Source organism: Capra hircus, chromosome 17 (genome assembly GCF_001704415.2).
Source record: "Capra hircus breed San Clemente chromosome 17, ASM170441v1, whole genome shotgun sequence".
NCBI lineage: Eukaryota > Metazoa > Chordata > Mammalia > Artiodactyla > Bovidae > Capra > Capra hircus.
In genome coordinates this window covers 13,370,614-13,388,908 of record NC_030824.1, presented here as the reverse complement: position 1 = coordinate 13,388,908, position 18,295 = coordinate 13,370,614, and the positions used below count along the sequence as shown (strand labels likewise).

At 48.1% G+C, this 18,295-nt stretch overlaps 1 protein-coding gene across 1 annotated transcript in view; it reads left to right on the top strand.

Moving 5' to 3' along the window:
• NOS1 (nitric oxide synthase 1) overlaps positions 1–18,295 on the top strand; it is a 191,160-nt gene that overhangs the window by 127,790 nt on the left and 45,075 nt on the right. Inside the window, exons 4-9 of the mRNA XM_018061221.1 lie at positions 4,714–4,842; positions 6,710–6,855; positions 8,276–8,438; positions 9,694–9,785; positions 12,707–12,848; positions 15,703–15,842. Coding sequence (XP_017916710.1) covers positions 4,714–4,842; positions 6,710–6,855; positions 8,276–8,438; positions 9,694–9,785; positions 12,707–12,848; positions 15,703–15,842 — 812 coding nt within the window. The remainder of the gene's footprint in view (positions 1–4,713; positions 4,843–6,709; positions 6,856–8,275; positions 8,439–9,693; positions 9,786–12,706; positions 12,849–15,702; positions 15,843–18,295) is intronic.

Below are 18,295 nucleotides of genomic sequence, written 5' to 3'. Positions count from 1 at the left end.
ATCCTTCTTTTGACTGTTTTATTCAACAAGTTTAAAATGGGAAAACCATTCTTAGCCCATGCTGCTGCTGCTAAGTCGCTTCAGTTGTGTCTGATTCTGTGTGATGCCATAGATGGCCTCCCACTAGGCTCCCCCGTCCCTGGGGTCCTCCAGGCAAGAACACTGGAGTGGGTTGCCATTTCCTTCTCCAATGCTTGAAAGTGAAAGTGAAGTCATTCAGTCGTGTCTGACTCTTAGCGACCCCATGGACTGCAGCCTACCAGGCTCCTCCGTCCATGGGATTTTCCAGGCAAGAGTACTGGAGTGGGGTGCCATTGCCTTCTCCATCTTAGCCCATGGGCTATACCAAAAGAGAGGGTAGACCAGCTGTGGCCCACGGGCCACCGTCTGCAAACCCCTGCTTCAGAGCATGCGGCTGCAAGATGCTGCTGCCAAGAGAGTGGGGATCACGGCAAAGCCTAGAACACAAGTCCATAACACTCAGTAGGCACTCAGTGTGTATTTGCTGAAAGAGAGGAGGAAGGGAGGCATGGAGGGGGTGTGGAAATCAAGTTGCCAGGGATCCTACAAGCTGAATTCCTGGCTCAGAGCCCAAGGCTGACAACACCTCACCTGCTGTCTCCTCTTGGGCTGCAAGATCATTTCCTTCCATTTCCTCAGGACCTCTCTAAAGACTCCCAGAGTGAAGAGGTGTTGACAAAGCCTTTGAAATGCCCAGGATCTCAGAGCCTGCTTTCAAATTTAGGAGCAGGCACCAAGGAGTCCTCCTGTTGAACCCACTGAAGTCGAGTCAGTGTCTCCCACCACCTGAAAAGCTTTCACTGTCTACCCTGAACCCAAATCCAGGGAACACAGTCCACTGTGTTCCCAAGCCTGCTTGTGCCCTGTCGCCAGCCTAACAACCCACAAGTGCCACTATCCTGAGTTTTTAGACCAAGCACTTCAGTCCCCACTCAGAGAAGTCATTTGCATCCCCCACGCCGGGCCCCCGACTGCTATATTAATCTCCTCGTTTGTCCCCTCCTGAGTCATCTAATATTACTGCTGGCTAATTAAAACATCAAAACTCAAGTACAACAGCCCTGCCAGAGGCCTCCTAATGCCTGGTTTCAAGTGTGCCCTTCACACAGCCCGGGGTGGAGAGTGGCACGGCTCATGCCTGGGCCCCCAATTAGTTGTCTCGTAATGACCACCCCTCGCACATCTGGACCCTCAACAGATGGCCTCTTTGATTGCCTGTATCCCTCTCCATCCGCACTGCCTGTGAAGACTTCCGGCTTCCTCCCACCTTGTCAGGCTCCCCTCACCGCTGCCTTCTGCCCCTCTGTCACCTCCACGGGCCCTGGGCCTGACCCCAAATGCCAACACCACGTCTGTTATCCCCACTCTGGGATTGCAGCTGCTCCTCAAACTCTGGGGTGTCAAGAGAGAGTTTCTTTACTGGCCAAGTGATGCCCAGTATTTAGGGAGGATGGCTAGGGTGCCTCCCATATGGACAAGGGAGGATTTTATTTTCCTAAGGATGCAGATTGCCAGCATGATCAGAGGAACTTCTAATCAGAAAGGCCCACCTAGAGGCAACCTCCATCACCTGGACATCTGCTGGGAGAGACGGGAGTGGAAATAGAATCCTAAATAAAGAAGTTCAGGATGTCTAGACCTTCAAAGGAAGTAGAGTCGTCTGTACATGGCTCCGTGTGGGGACATCAGTAAAAGAACTTAAGAGTTTAGCGGGATAGAAGGGCAGATAGGGAGTGGAGAGAAGAATTCATTCCAATCCTTCTCCTGCTCCCAGGGTGATAGTGCAGTAGTAACACTTAAAGCAGTAGCAGTCATAACAGGGCTTCCCAGGTGGCGCCAGCGGCAAAGGACCCACCTGCCAATGCAGGAGACGTAAGAGACGTGGGGTCAGTCTCTGGATCGGGAAGATGCCCTGGAGGAGGGCATGGCAACCCACTCCAGTATTCTGGCCTGGAGAATCCCCATGGACAGAGGAGTCTTGTGGGCCACAGTCCGCGGGGGTTGCAAAGAGCTGGACATGGCTGAAGTGATTTAGCCCGCATGCACAGTTGCGGTAGGGCTACAAGTTGTTCTGGTAGTAGAATAATGACACCATCGGTGATGAGGAGTGGCTAGCATTTAGGAGGCTGTGGCAATCACCCGCATGAAAGGTGGTGGAAGCTTGGATAGAGTGCTACACAGTAGATGGAGAGAATGAGGATTCTGGAGCCATTTAGAAGGCTAAGTGGATGCGAGTCAGGGATGGTCTGGGTGTGGGGGATAAAGAAGATGATGTTCAGGACAGTTCCTTCCTGTGGCGTGCACAGGCAGTGGGTGGATGTTGGTACCCAGCACCGAGATGAGAGCCGCTGGGGACAAGTGGATCTGGAAGATCATGAGTCATAGTACCTTCCTTTTGTTCTTTGCTCTCGCTCCCTGCACCGTCTGGCAGTCTTTAGTGGCGGCATATGCTGGCACTTGCCTCCCGTTCCCCAAAATCCAACCTGGCGGCACGGATGCTTTAGCAGAGCGCTCCCCTGGCAGAAAGGTGGCTATGCCTCTCACTTCTCTACCAACAAGACTCTGCTCCCTCTTCTTGACCTGATTAACAGGTCTCGACTTAGAAATCAAATGACCCTGGTCAGATGCCCCTTCTGAGTGCTTTGACAGTCCCCTGCACACTGCCGACATCCCAGGTTATGATACTCATTTCATTCAATGATAATAGTTCATTCAATCATCATCCCCACTGGGCCACATAAACTGCATGAGGGCACAGATCATGTCTGTTGTGTTTGTTACTGTAGCCCTTGCCCTTACTGACTTGCCTGGAACATGGGAGATACTCAGTAAACCTGTGCTGGGTGAAGGAATGAATGAGTGAGTGAGTGAGGGAATTGTACCTGATGGCCAAGAGGCAGAGTGGCCAAACAGTGGAGGGCATGGTTAGAGAGCCAGACTGCCAGGATTTGACTCCTGGCTCCAGTTTATTAGTTCTGCAATCTTGTTCAACTCGGTTAACTTCTCTGTGCCTCAGTTTCCTCATCTGTAAAATGGGGATGATAAGGTGGTTGCTTGGCACATAGCAAGTGTCCAGTGGATGTTAGTTTTCAGTAGTTGTCCTTCAGGGTTCTCTGTGATTTCTGTCCCAGACTTAACCCAATTCAGTCCTAATTAATGGCTCTCTCAGCAGCCTGAGCACCTCCATGCTGATGAGATGTGGATCCTGCCTCCTTTCTGACTTCATCTCCTTTGTATTCATTCACAATCAAACACCCCAGCCACACTGGCCTCCTTGCTGGTCCTTTAAGCTTACAAGCTCATCCCTGCCTCAGGGCCTTTGCAAAATGTGCCTTCCCCAGCCCCCCCCCCGCCCCGCCCCCACTCCACTTTGTTACCATTACTTCTCTCTATTGCATTCTTATCACCTCCTGAAATTATATCATCCATGTATTAGTTTACTTATTATTTATCTCCACTTCTCCAAAAACAGTGCTCCAGAAGAACAAGGATCCTGACTGCCTTGTTCACCTTGGTGTCCCCAGCACCTAGCAGTGCCTAGCACATAGTAGGTGCTCAAGAGATACAATTTGAATGTGTGAATACCCTGGCTCCAGGTCACTGCCCACTACGCCACTCTTAGGCATGAGTGTCACTCAACACTGTCCCATCCTCTCTCCTCCCTTGCTCAGCTGTTGCATCAGGGTATGCCTGACGCCTCTCCCTTAGAGCTGCTGATGCTCTTCTGATGCACAAGCACACCTCTCTCCAGGCTGGTAGACGACCACTCAGAAATACCCAAGAACAGAAGGTGATCCTTATCAGTGAGGCTTAAAATGGATGGGCAACATTTGTCAGCCAGGCCTTTCCCCTCTCACCTACTGGGAAATTTGCTTACAGAGGTGAAGACAAATGGGGGGCTGAAGATGTTCAAGATGGAGAGGACAGTATGTGCAAAGGCCGTGAGCAGGGACATGCTTGGCCTTTTTAAAAAACAGAAACCTGGAATTGGAGGAAGGTATCCTATGCTTCAAGGGCTTCCCAGGGGGCACGGTGAGAAAGAATTCATCTGCCAATGCAGGAGACCAGAGTTCAATCCCTGGGTCAGGAAGATCCCCTAGAGAAGGGAACCGCTACACACTTCAGTATTCTGGCCTGGAGAATCCCATGGACAGAGGAGCCTGGCGGGATAAGCCATGGGGTCACAAAGAGTCAGACATGGCTGAGCATGCTATGCTTCAAACCTTTCTCACTTAAACTTCTTGTTTCCCTAGTATTTGCCAAAAATGGTGAGTTTGGACTATGGCAGGACAGCCCAAAAATCCAAGTAACTTGACCCAACCTCAGGTTTGATTCCTCAGCCCTGAGGGCTGTTACCATTTTGAGAGACTGACAGTGTTCCTTCAGTCACTCATTCATTCAACAAGCATTCACTGAGTCCCAGCTACGTGCCAGACCCTGCGCTAGAGGCCAGAGAGACCAGCCTCTGAGCTCCTGACCCCTCTCCCCAGGACGGAACGTGAGACATTCTTCCATGGCACCTCCTTCTGTCCGGGCAGAGGGACCAGGTCCCAGGCACCTTGCACATGCCCACCCCAGAGAGTCACAGACAGGCGGTGACTAGGGGCAGATTCCAGGAAGAACACCACCTCTTCCCACCCCAGTGGGGACAGTCTTCCAGTGCCTAATATGCATCTTCATTCTCTCCTCCAGCCCCCTGCCTCGGGGAAACAGTCTCCCACGAAGAATGGCAGCCCCTCCAAGTGCCCTCGCTTCCTCAAGGTCAAGAACTGGGAGACCGACGTGGTTCTCTCTGACACCCTCCACCTCAAGAGCACGTTGGTGAGTATCCCAGCACGGGGGGAGACCAGGCTTTTCTCAACCCCAGCAATATCCGCACATGGGACAGGATAATTCTCGTTGTGGGGACCATCCTGTGCATTGTGGAATGTTGAGCATCACCCCTGACCTGTGCCCACCAGATGCCAGTTGTGACAACCAAATATGTCTCCAGATATTGTTAGATGTGCCCTGGGTGGGAAATACACCCCCATTTGAGAACCACTGGTAGATACTTAGCTGTGCAAATACTATTTATTTCTGTCCCCTATACCCAAAAGGGGATTGCTGCTCCTAAGTACACACTTTTTACATCTCACTATCCAACCACTGATGGAGTTTTGAACAAACCCTTCTTAGTTATCAATCTGTCCTCTAAATTTTTATATATTGTAAAGTCAATCAGTTAGTTTCTTTATATTGTAGAAAGCGGGCTTCCCTCATAGCTCAGTCGGTAAAGAATCTGCCTCCAGTGCAGGAGACTCGGGTTCTATCCCTGGGTCGGGAAAATCTCCTGGAGAAGGAAATGGCAACCTACTCCAGTATTCTTGCCTGGAAAATCCCATGGACAGAGGAGCCTGGTGGGCTGCAGTCCATGGGGTCGCAAAGGGTCAGGCGTGACTGAGCAACTAACGCTTGGAGGAATGTTGTATCAGTAAGCTATCACAGTGTAACAAACCACCCCAAAATTAATGACCTAAAGCAACTACTCACAAAGAATCGGACTTGACTGAGCGACTGAACTGAACTGAACTGAAAGCAACTACTCCTCTTATTTTCCAGGACCTACAGATTGGCAGGGTGGTTCTCATGCTTCTGTGATTATCTGAGGGGTCAGCTCTGTGCCATGCGGCCTCTCAGCCTCCAGTAAGGTAGCTTGGTCTCCTCCATGCCCTGGATGCAGGGCCCTGAGAGAATGAGCAGAAACATATAAGATATCTTGAGACCTAGAATCAGAATGGGCACAGTGTCACCTCTGCCATTTTCTGTTGGCCCAAACCAGCTCAGATTCAAAAGGAGAGGGAGGAGGCTTCACCTCTTGATGAGAATTGCTGTAAGTCACATAGTAAAGGGCGTGAATAGATGGAGGGAAAGAATTGGGGCGATTTTCTGCAATCAACATCCTGTAGACCTGTTCAAAAGAGCTACTGTGATCACTCTACTAGTCCTTCTTGATCAACATGGGATCAAAAAATAGTTGGGAGGGGTCTCCATTGATGGCCCAGTGGTTATGACTCTGTGCTTCCAATGAAGGGACATGGGTTCGATCCCTGGTTGATAACTAAGATCTTACATGCTGCATGGTGCAGCCAAAAAAACAATTTTTTTTTTAATATTGGGAGATTCAGCATCAATGGTTCTGATTCCCAGAGAATGTCAGTCATAAAGCCCCTCTCCTCACCCCCCCTCACTGAGTAGAGCAAATAATTACAGAACCTTAAAATGCTGATTAGGGCTTCCCCTAACTCAGATGTGACTCAGATGGGAAAGAGTCTGTCTGAAATGCAGGAGACCTGGGTTCGATACCTGGGTCAGGAAGATCCCCTGGAGAAGAAATGGCAACCCACTCCAGTATTCTTGCCTGTGGAGCATCCTGTGGACCGAGGAGCCTGATGGACTACAGTCCATGGGGTCACGAAGAGTCAGACATGACTCAGTGACTAACACACACACTAAAATGCTGGTTATCTTCTCCTCGCCTGGGCTAATCAGCAGGTAGAACAGTGACTGGAAGCTGGTACGTGAGAAATTCACTTTGGGAATTAAAGGCCGGGGAAACTCTACCACGAATGTCTAGCCAAGTCCACAGCCCTACACGTGCCACACTTGGGTGAAACTAGGTAACAGCCCAAACCTCTTTTCCTTCCAGGGAACGGGATGCACTGAGCACATCTGTATGGGGTCCGTCATGCTCCCTACTCAGCAAATACGAAAGCCTGAAGACGTCCGCACAAAAGAACAGCTCTTTCCTCTTGCCAAAGAGTTCATTGATCAGTACTACTCATCAATTAAAAGGCAAGTTCATGTCTACACTCGGGTGCCCCAGTACTGGGTACAAAGACTTCAGGTCCAACTCTGCAGACAGTTGAACCAAGACTGAGCATAGCACCTCTGCCCGCCATGCACAAAGGTCGAAAATTGGGGCTGGTCCTGTACAAGGGCCAGATCTGGCCCCTAGAAATGTTTTTGTTTAGCCTGAAGAGTGTCTCTTAAATTTGAAACTCTTCAAGCAATTTCACACCTGGGTATATTCCCTACAGAAACTCTCACACTTGTTCACAAGGTCAGCATAAGAATGTTCACTGAAGCATAGTTATTATGGGAAAAAATGAAATTAAGCACCCAGCTGGAAATAACCTCAACTCCATTGTTAGGAGAATGTGTAAGTGAACTGTGGCAGTTTCTGTAATGGAATATTATACAGCTATGAAAATGAGCGTGTTAAAGCTCTGTGTGTTCATGGAAATGAAGCTCACAAATAACTTTGAGTAAAGGGAAGAAAAGACAGATACATACTACTCATAGATACAGTGTATCTATTATAGAAGATACATTTAGGACAGCACCATTCATAAAAAATAATACTATGGCAACCCACTCCAGTATCCTTGCCTGGAAAATCCCATGGATGGAGGAGCCTGGTAGGCTGCGGTCCATGGGATGGCAAAGAGTCGGACAGGACTGAGCGACTTTTTACTTTTACTTTAATTTATACATGATTTAGGGGGATATATATTGGGCTGGCCAGAAAGTTCATTCATTTTTCCATAATATCAGAAAACCTGAACAAACTTTTTGGTCAACCAAATGCTCAAGTGGCAAAAATCTAGACAGAAGCATGAGAATGCTAAACTCCACATTCAAAATAGCAACCACTTCTGGAAAGAAAGTGAGCTATGGTAAGGAGTAGTCCCCAAGGAATTGTAAAATATTTTCTTGTTTATTAATGATTTCTCCTGCTTGGGACACAGATGCTCATTATATTATTTTCTACACCTTTTGTCAGCCCGCAACTTTTCCTAACATTTTTTTTAACTTTCTCAAAGTGAATTTATTTTAAAACGAATTTAAATTTTTGTTTAGAAATGGGAAGAGTTCCCTTTAAAAATCAGATTCCCAGTTTCTCTGGAAAGAAGATCTGGCAGTACCGGCCCCCGATCAGACCACAGCCGTCTAGAACAGAGTCGAGGCTGCCCTCTGGGGACTAGGCTTGGGCTGGCCTGTTTGCTACAGTCCCCACCCAGCCAGGTCAGTCCCATGTTTGGGCCTTTGAAGGCATTTGAATTTGCCAGCCTCTGCTTTATGCACAAACTATCATGTCTGGACATCACAGACTCTCCGTGGCTTCTGGCCTCCTGTAATAGCTCACTCCTTCCACCAACCTCTAATTGAGGAGAGAAAGTAATGCTCCCGTGTCCCTTCCCTCTTCCCTCAGGTTCGGCTCCAAAGCCCACATGGAGAGGCTGGAAGAGGTGAACAAAGAGATCGAAACTACTAGCACCTACCAGCTCAAGGACACAGAGCTCATCTACGGGGCCAAGCACGCCTGGCGGAACGCCTCCCGCTGCGTCGGCAGGATCCAGTGGTCCAAGCTGCAGGTGGGCAGTCAGGCTCAGATATTGTGAAGAGCCCTTTGGTGGGAGCCAGTGCGAGGGAAATGAGCTTTAGAAGGGGTCAGCTTCTACCAAGGGCCCTTGGTGGCCATGGTGAGCTATCAGATGGTCATCATGGGGTCCCAGATTCTCAGATCATGACCAAATCTGGCTTGTAGTCATGTTTTATTCAGCCAAAGCAATCTTTCTTAAAAACTGAATTTGACATCTCTAGGTAGGGCTTATACTCTCCAGTTTACCACAGACCCCATTCCTCCCTTTTGTCTTACACCTACTCTCTTTCCTTATTTATGTTATTTGCTTACTCCCTGAAAGCATTAGATTCTGCATCTCCTGATATGATTTTTTTCCCTTGGAGAATAATTGTAAGTTGGAAATAGATTAGTTATCAGTCTCGGGGGGAGTTTGTCTGATTTTTGTTTGTTTTATTTTTAAGTCCCTATTGCTGTTGTTCAGTCACTAAGTCGTATGATTCTTTGCAACCCCATGGACTGCAGCATGTCAAGCTTGCCTGTCATACATTATCTCTCGGAGTCTGCTCAGACTTATGTCCATTGAGTCGATGATGCCATCCAACCATCTCATCCACTGTCACCCTCTTTTCCTCTTGCCCTCAATCTTTCCCAGCATCAGGGTCTTTTCCAGTGAGTCATCTGTTCTCAGTAGGGGGCCAAAGGACTGGAGCTTCAGCTTCAGCACCAGTCCTTCCAATGAATATCCAGGGTTAATTTCTTTCAGGATTGACTGGTTTGATCTCCTTGCTGTCCAAGGGACTCGCAAGAGTCCCTTGAGCACCACAATTTCAAAGCACCGATTCTTCCACCCTCAGCCTTCTTTATGGTCCAATTCTCACATCCATGCATGACTACTGGAAAAACCATAGCTTTGACTGTACGGACCATTGTTGGCAGTGACGAAGTCCCTAATTCCTAGCAATCTCACGGGAGATACAGGCAGCCCATTACGAGTCACTCCTCTGCTCAGCATTCCCTTCCCATGGTCACTTACCCCCCGTGCCTACTTTTAGGGGATGTTTTCCTGGTTTGATTAGCCATGGTTATTAGAATATAAAAGGATACTATAAACACAGGGGGGCGGGGCTCAGTAGTGAAATGCTCACTACCCCTAAGGGGCAGCAGCTAGGGTGGGCTCTGCGTGCTTCTGCAATCGGGGAGGCTGCTCTGGGCAGGGCTGAATGGGGAAAGAGGAGGCAATCGTTCCCACATCGTACTCCTTACAGGTGTTTGATGCCCGAGACTGTACCACTGCTCATGGGATGTTCAACTACATCTGTAACCACATCAAGTATGCCACCAACAAAGGGAACCTCAGGTGAGCCAACCAGCCTGGGGAAAGGGAATCTGACATCCCCACAGTGTTGACCCTTGAGTCTGGAGCTGGCTCCCCTGCCATGGAATTGCTCTCCCTCTTTCCTCGGGGCCAGTGCCGCGTGGGGAGAGGTGGCCTGGCCTCCTCATTCTGACCTCCACGTGCCTTCTCTCCCAAGAGACACAGACTCCCCCGTGGTTTGCAGAAGTATAGCAACTACAATCACGTTCATCCCACAGTTTAATATCAACCTCTAGAGGAAGCAGGATGAGATGTTTCAGATTCCCAGGAAGAGGAAAACCCCCTTGCTGATGGTGACCTGCTTTCACCAGCACCTCCTCTGTTGCCTGGAGCTGCCTCCGAGGTTTCTGGGGTTTCAAATACAACATCTCTTCCCTTTGCCATGGGGACTACCATTTCTGGTTTCACCAAGCTGAGCCACATCTAGGACTTCTCTTACCTCCCACCAAGAACAAAGCTGCAGGGGGTGCAGGCCAAAGCAGACAGGTGCTGATGTGAGCTAGTGGCTTCCATGCTGGCAAGTCTCAGCTAGGAGAGGAGTAGCTGAGAAGGAACAGCTGAGGCCCCACAGACAGGCGGTGACACTTGTTACATACTCCCTCCGTCCTGCCTCTGCATCTGTTCCCAGCCACTGAGGACCAGCCTCACCTTGGGGCTGCACAGGACCACTGCAAAGATATTCCCACAAGCCCTTGGGCTGTGCTGAGCTCATCCATGAAGTGGCTTATTGGCATTAAGCATGGCTTTTCTTGGACATGTCTCTTCCTTGAGAAGGAAATTGTGTTTACCACCTGAGCCCACCAGTGGGAAAAGAGCCTGTCATTTAAGGCCTGCTGGGGAAATTAGTATTCAGATCTTTTTCCGAAAAGACCTTGCCCCTCAGAGAACAACAAAGAACTCCCTTCAACTGCATATCCTAAGCATTAAAGCATGGCCTAGCCAAGGTCTTAGCCTCAAAGAGCTTGTGAGTTATTTTGATAGTTTTCAAATGATGCTGTGATGGAGTGATTTGGGATGGGGGTCATCAGGCCAGGCAGTGCACCTTTACTTTTTTCAATTTTCTATTGGTGGAGGTCTAAATGAGACCTTCTATTGATGAAATATTCAGCTGATTTTTTTAACAAGTTTTAGACTACATATCTGGACACAATGAGAGGCCATAAGAGAATGTATGCCATATATAGAAATAATCTAAAATAAGAGAGGGAGGAAGAGAGGGAGAGAGATGAAATTTAAACAGGATGGGGCATTTGACTTGCCATTTCATGACAAGCTCAGGAGACTTGGGAGACAGGAGGTGTAAAGCTGCCCCATGTCTTCCTCCGGGCTCATTCTTGCACACAGTAAGCATCCCATCCCACTGCGTGTCATTCTGAAGTATCTAAACATACTTTTAAAATATATGTAAACAAACAAATACAAACAAACACAAACACATGTTATCTGCTGCTCAGCCAAACAGCCATGTGTTTTAACACTGGAGGGAAAGGCTGACAATTTTACTCAGTCTGTGTCCATCTACAATACAGCACCCTTGCCAAGAGATTCTTAAGAGCGTCTTTGGCCCTCTGTGACTTCACCTTCAGCCTGGGTTCCAGATTCACCCCAAGGTGGGACACATCACTCCCTGCAGAATTAAATGCAATACGATCTTGTGCAGATAGCAAGATCTAAATGTGCTCACAGAGGAAGCCCTGGGAACCAGATAGGACAGGCGATGCTGTGTGAAGAAGGCAGATTTGAGTTGGGCCTTGAAATCAGGTACATGACGGCAGAAACAGACTCCAGTCAAGGCAGGCAGTGGGAGCAGGGCTCCAGGGCAAGATATGAATCGGAGCAGACCTGTGAGCATGGAGCTGGACCTGTGATGTCACCCCCATGTTGACGTAAGCCAGGACGTGGCTTCCATAGCCTCGGGTTTGGTCCATGGATGGAACTGATGAGTCCAGGTGACAAGAGCTCCTGGCAAGAGATAACATTGAACGACTCTTTTTTTTTTTTTTTTGGCCACATTGGCTTTTAGCTGTGGCATGTGGCATCTAGTTCCCTGACTAGGGATTGAACCCAGGCCCCCTGCTTTGGGCGTACGGAATCTTAACCACTGGTCCACCGGGGAAGTCCCTACATTGAATCACTTTGTCAAAAAGTTACTCTCCTTCTTTTCAATCTTTCTGATGGTGCCAAAGAGAATAACGCATGATGAGCATCTCTCCAAACTGCTGGTCTCCCATTTAACAAAAAGAGGGCAGTGCTCCAGTGAGGTGCCTTCTGCAGGCAACAACATCTTTCTTCAGTTTGCTAATAATACAGGGTCTCACAGTTGCCTGTTTGGGTGAGTGAGGCCAGGGGCAGTCCTCACAGTTGCCTGTTTGGGTGAGTGAGGCCAGGGGCAGTCTTCACTGTTTTTAAATAAATAAATATCAGTACAAATGAAAGTTGATCTCCTATTAATCATAAATCTGTAGAGGGGGTGAGCAACTGGGGCAATAATGATGGTGGTAAAAGAAAGACTGAAACTGGGAATTAGTGGTGAGTTCTTAAGAGGAAACAGAGCCTGATGATTTTTTCTCCCCCTGAGGATTACCTGCTGCAAAAGAACTTTCTGGAAAAATGGCCCAAGTCAAGATTGTTCAAAAGACTCCAGTTGGAGAAGCATTTGTTTCCTTCTGCAAGCTGGCCCGGGGCTTCCCTTCCTCTGCCCTTCCTCACCTAGTGGTCAGTGGAGGGACAGAGCAGAGTCCCACCCCTTCCAACAGCTGCTCCATGGGCCCTGGGGGCCTCGGAGCAGATGTGAATCCACCCTGAGCCTTGTGCACAGTTGACCTGAGCAGCTCCTCTTTCAGTCTTTCTCTGAAGTGCAAGCCCAGCCCCGATGCCAAATGTCCCCTCTCTCTCCACCACAGATCTGCGATCACCATATTTCCCCAGAGGACCGACGGCAAGCATGACTTCCGCGTTTGGAACTCCCAACTCATCCGCTACGCTGGCTACAAGCAGCCCGATGGCTCCATCCTGGGGGACCCAGCCAACGTGGAGTTCACGGAGGTAGGCGCCCCCGCCTCTCCCCCACCCAGACTCTCATCCCCCAAACTCTCTTTATCCCCAGACTTTTCTTGGTTTAATATCATCATAGAGAGAGCAGGCAGTAGGTGCAGCTTACTCACCTCCAGACCTCCCGCTCTGTCTGCCTGCAGTCCAGCTGGTTCTGTTACAGCTGGTCATTTTCATGTCATTACCTCACCCAACCCTCATGATGGGAACTGTTGTCCCATTTCACAGATGAGTAGACTGAGTCACACCCAGACTGGCCAAATGCATTATCCAAGGCTACTGCAATAGCAAAGAGAAAGCTAGAAGTACAGGCCAAATCTCCTGCCTTCCCCCAGGAGGGGGGAACTAATATGTGGAAGTCATATCTAGCATCATCTTTTCTTTTCTTTTTTTAAAAATACATATTTATTTGGCTGCACTGGGTGTTAGTTGCTACATGTGGGGTCTTTTAGTCGATGTGGAATCTTAAGTTGTGCCATGCAAACTCCAAGTTGCGGCATGTAGGATCTAGTTCCCTGACCAAGGATTGAACTGGAGCCTCCTGCATTGGCAGTGCAGAGTCCTAGCCACCAGGGAGTCCCTGGCGCCACCTTTTCTGAGTGAGGTGTATGTCAGCCTCATCCCCTTCATCCATTAATTCATTTCTCTGTACAACATTGCTGCCCACCAGCGCAACCCCTCTCCGCGTGAACTTGACTCTCCAGCACCCCACTATTGCTGGCAGCCCAAGTCAGTTCATGCAAGCCGCTGGGAACACGAACCCCACCTTCTCCCCATCCAGGTTCCTTCCAGGTGGTGATGTACACAGGTAGCACAGGTAAGGCCTGGAAGCTTCCAGCATCTATGCCCACAGAAGGTATCATAGGCAGACCCCATGCCTGGAACACCACAGGCATACAGGCCTGGTTCCCCTTTTATTTGTCACCAACTCAGCCACCATTCTGCTTCATCTTGTTCTTTCCTCAAACCACCCTCATGCTCCACCCCAGTACCTTCCCCATGAGGGGGCTGCCCCCACCCTCATGACTTCATTTGCAGGGAGCTTTTCTTACTAAAATGTTATTATCCTGGGGAGGGGCTTGTAAGCAAGGTGACCAGGAGTCACACCTGTGCCATTTAGGCTCAGCCAGACTCTCTGCTCCACCTGGCTGAGCTCTAACTGTATGCTTGGCTCACCTTGTCCTTGTGGAGCCAGAACAGACATGCCACAGCCTCTTCCTCTCCTTCTGTCCCCAGAAACCTCACTGATACCACATGTTCTCCTAAACCCCTACTTCTGTGCTTCCTCTGTCTACGAGCCCAGCAGAGGGAATCACCCCAAACATAACCACATAACTGTAACTTTCAAAAGCCCCAGCATGGCAGCCACTGGCTGCACCTAGCCAGTGACCACATGAAATGTTGTGAGTCCAAATGAAACATGCCCAAACTGTAAGGTACACAGTCTCTGAGACGGAGAACAAAAAAGGAGTGGAAAGGTCTCATTAGTAATCTGTATCTTGATTACTTGCTGAAAAATAATGTTGTGGGTAATATTGGACTAATCTATTTCTATTTATTAATAAATTAATACATTTATTATATTGACACATATAGTTAATTTTGTTAAATATATTATTTATCATTAATCAGTTAATGGTGTTTTAATTATATATCTTTATATTTTATTGGATTAATAAATATATTTCATATGTAGTTTTAGTGCCAAATATACTGTTAATAAGGTTTCCCTCAGGGGTCAAGAATCTGTCTGCCAGTGCAAGAAAGACGGGTTCAATTCCTGGGTTGGGAAGATCCCCCAGAGAAGGAAATGGCAACGCACTCCAGTATTCTTGCCTGGGAAATGCCATGGACAGAGGAGCCTGGTGGGCTACGGTCCATGAGGTCACAGAAGAGTCAGACACAACTTAGCGACTGAACCACACCACGTGTGTGTGTGTGTGTGTGTGCGTGTGCGTGCGTGTGCGCTTGCGTGCACATGCTCATTCAGGCATGTCTGACTGTCTGCTGCACTGGCAGGTGGATTCTTTACCTCTGTGCCCCTATTAAAATATTCATATTATAGTGTATAGTTATACATGCCATCAATATTATATAATATTTCTATATCATTAATATTTTATATAAATAGTAATAATATAATATTGAAATTAATATTTTAATGTTTGATTGGGTTATTAATATTTTATATTACTGTTTTAGTATAGTGTTAGTAAATTACAACTACTATTTATATAGTCAATATCATGCTATAATTAATAACTATTTAATTAAATATTATTGAAATTAAAACTGTTTCAAATGAATATATTATTTAAATTTATCTTTGCCTGGTTTTGCGTTAGGGTTTTGGGGTTTTTTTTTAATACGTTTGAAAATGTGTCTGCTGGAAATTTTTAAATTACTTACATGGCTGGCTTTATATTTCAATGGATAGCTGCTCTAACAGGTGCATTTTTCTGTGGTCATTCTGAGAGATCTGCCCTCACCCAATTTGGTACGTTTTCTTCGTGTCTTTGCACTCAGGGCACGGAGTGCAAATACTTCCAATGCAAGCGTCAGTTCAACCCTTGCTCCGGGAGTTCCCAGAGGGCAGGGAAGGCCCAGAAAACATCACCAAGTGAGGGGCCGGAGGACGGGTTTGTCTTCTGTCCTGTGGAACCACAGGAAGTTGTGCTAGTTACGTGATGATATCAGGGAGAACTTCATGTAGGAGGTGGCGTGGCCCGGAGCCTCCAGAGGAAGGGGCCGCTGGGGCCAGGCCCTGGGACCTCTGCCCCTCCCCTCACCCCTGTTGCCTCTGGACGGCCTGGGGCTCAGTGGTCTGACCTGGTGGCTGTGCTTGCAGATCTGCATACAGCAGGGCTGGAAACCCCCACGAAGCCGCTTCGATGTCCTGCCGCTCCTGCTCCAGGCCAACGGCAACGACCCAGAGCTCTTCCAGATCCCTCCAGAGTTGGTACTGGAAGTCCCCATCAGGCACCCCAAGTAAGAGGGCCTGGCGTGGGGAGGGTGAGGGTGGGGGCACCCCAAGTAAGAGGGCCTGGCGTGGGGAGGGTAAGAGTGGGGGAGTGGTTTACCCAGTGTCCCCCTCTGCCCAACCCCGGAGCTCCTCCTGTCTCTCCAGCCCAGACAGAGGCTAAAAGCGGGTCTTGGTTCCTATCCTTACCATGGGGCCAAGGCAAAGCAGGTTCCCTTGAGATCAGTAATTCCTCCTTTAGCAGCTGCTGCTGCTGCTGCTGCGCTAAGTCACTTCAGTTGTGTCTGACTCTGTGCGACCCCATAGACGGCAGCCCACCAGGCTCCCCTGTCCCTGGGATTCTCCAGGCAAGAACACTGGAGTGGGTTGCCATTTCCTTCTCTAATGCATGAAGGTGGAAAGTGAAAACTGAAAGTGAAGTCACTTAGTCACATCCGACTCTTAGAGACCCCATGGACTGCAGCCCACCAGGCTCCTCCACCCATGGGATTTTCCAGGCAAGAGTACTTGAGTGGGGTGCCATTGCCTTCTCCACCAAAGGACCATCATATTTTCTGAATCAAAATCCCCCTCCTTATAAGTCAGATAGAGAAAGACAAATACTATATGATATCACTTAGTCATAGAACCTAAAAAATACAACAAGCTAGTGTATATAACAAAAAGAAGGAGATAGAGAATACAGGTATACAGAATATAGAGAATACAGATAGAATAAACTAGGGGGTCCCAGTGGGGAGATGGAATAGGTGAAATATCAATAACCTCAGATATGCAGATGACACCACCCTTATGGCAGAAAGTGAAGAGGAACTAAAAAGCCTCTTGATGAAAGTGAAAGAGGAGAGTGAAAAAGTTGGCTCAAAGCTCAACATTCAGAAAATGAAGATCATGGCATCTGGTCCCATCACTTCATGGGAAATAGATGGGGAAACAGTAGAAACAGTGTCAGACTTTATTTTGGGGGGCTCCAAAATCACTGCAGATGGTGACTGCAGACATGAAATTAAAAGACGCTTACTCCTTGGAAGAAAAGTTATGATCAACCTAGACAGTATATTCAAAAGCAGAGACATTACTTTGCCAACTAAGGTCCATCTAGTCAAGGCTAGGGTTTTTCCTGTGGTCATGTATGGATGTGAGAGTTGGACTGTGAAGAAGGCTGAGCACCGAAGAATTGATGCTTTTGAACTGTGGTGTTGGAGAAGACTCTTGAGAGTCCCTTGGACTGCAAGGAGATCCAACCAGTCCATTCTGAAGGAGATCAACCCTGGGATTTCTTTGGAAGGAATGATGCTAAAGCTGAAGCTCCAGTACTTTGACCACCTCATGAGAAGAGTTGACTCATTGGAAAAGACTCTGATGCTGGGAGGGATTGGGGGCAGGAGGAGAAGGGGACGACCCAGGATGAGATGGCTGGATGGCATCACGGACTCGATGGACGTGAGTCTGAGTGGACTCCGGGAGATGGTGATGGACAGGAAGGCCTGGCGTGCTGCGATTCGTGGGGTCGCAAAGAGTCGGACACGATTGAGCGACTGAACTGAACTGAATAGAGGGATAGGGGATAAAGAGGTAAAAACCATTATGGATAAAATAAATAAGCTACAAGAATATACTCTACAACATAGGAAATATAGCCAGTGGTTTGTGCTGAGTCACTCAGTCTGTCCAACTTTTTGCGACCCCATGGACTGTAGCCCGCCAGGCTCCTCTGTCCATGGGATTCTCCAGGCAAGAATACTAGAGTGGGTTGCCATGCCCTCCTCCAGGGGATCTTTCCAACCCAGGGACTAAACCCAGGTCTCCCACACTGCAGGCAGATTCTTTACTGTCTGAGCCACCAGGGAAGCCCAGTATAGCCAGTGTTTTACAACATTCCATCCCTATAAATGGAATATAACCTTTAGAAATTGTGAATTACTCTATTGTACACCTTACATATTATAGTGATCATATATGTCTTTCACTATATCGTACACATTACATGTTATAATGTATAATAATATATATTGACTATACTTCAATTCTTTAAAAATTTCCCTCTTTATTCCACTCCTTCTAAGCCATCAACCTGGACCTATCCATTTTCCAACCCTAAGGGCCAAAATTAGAGAAGGGAATGGCAACCCACTCCAGTGTTCTTGCCTAGAGAATATCATGGACAGAGTAGCCTGGTGGTCTATAGTCCACGGGGTCACAAAGAGTCAGACATGACTGAAGCGATCAACACGCGCACACACACACACAAAGGGCAAAAGAGCAGAAGCGCTTCCTATATTGTTATGGGTGCAAATTTTAAATAGAGGGAACCATTAAAAACTATGTGACCTGATGCAGCTCAAGTTCAAAAGTAGTTTGGAGTTGGGATGGGGCTATGAGGGCTGAGGCTAGCAACACAAATAAAATTTACACTTTTTGAGAGTAAAAGAACGCCACAATAAGACCTGGCCTCAGGAGC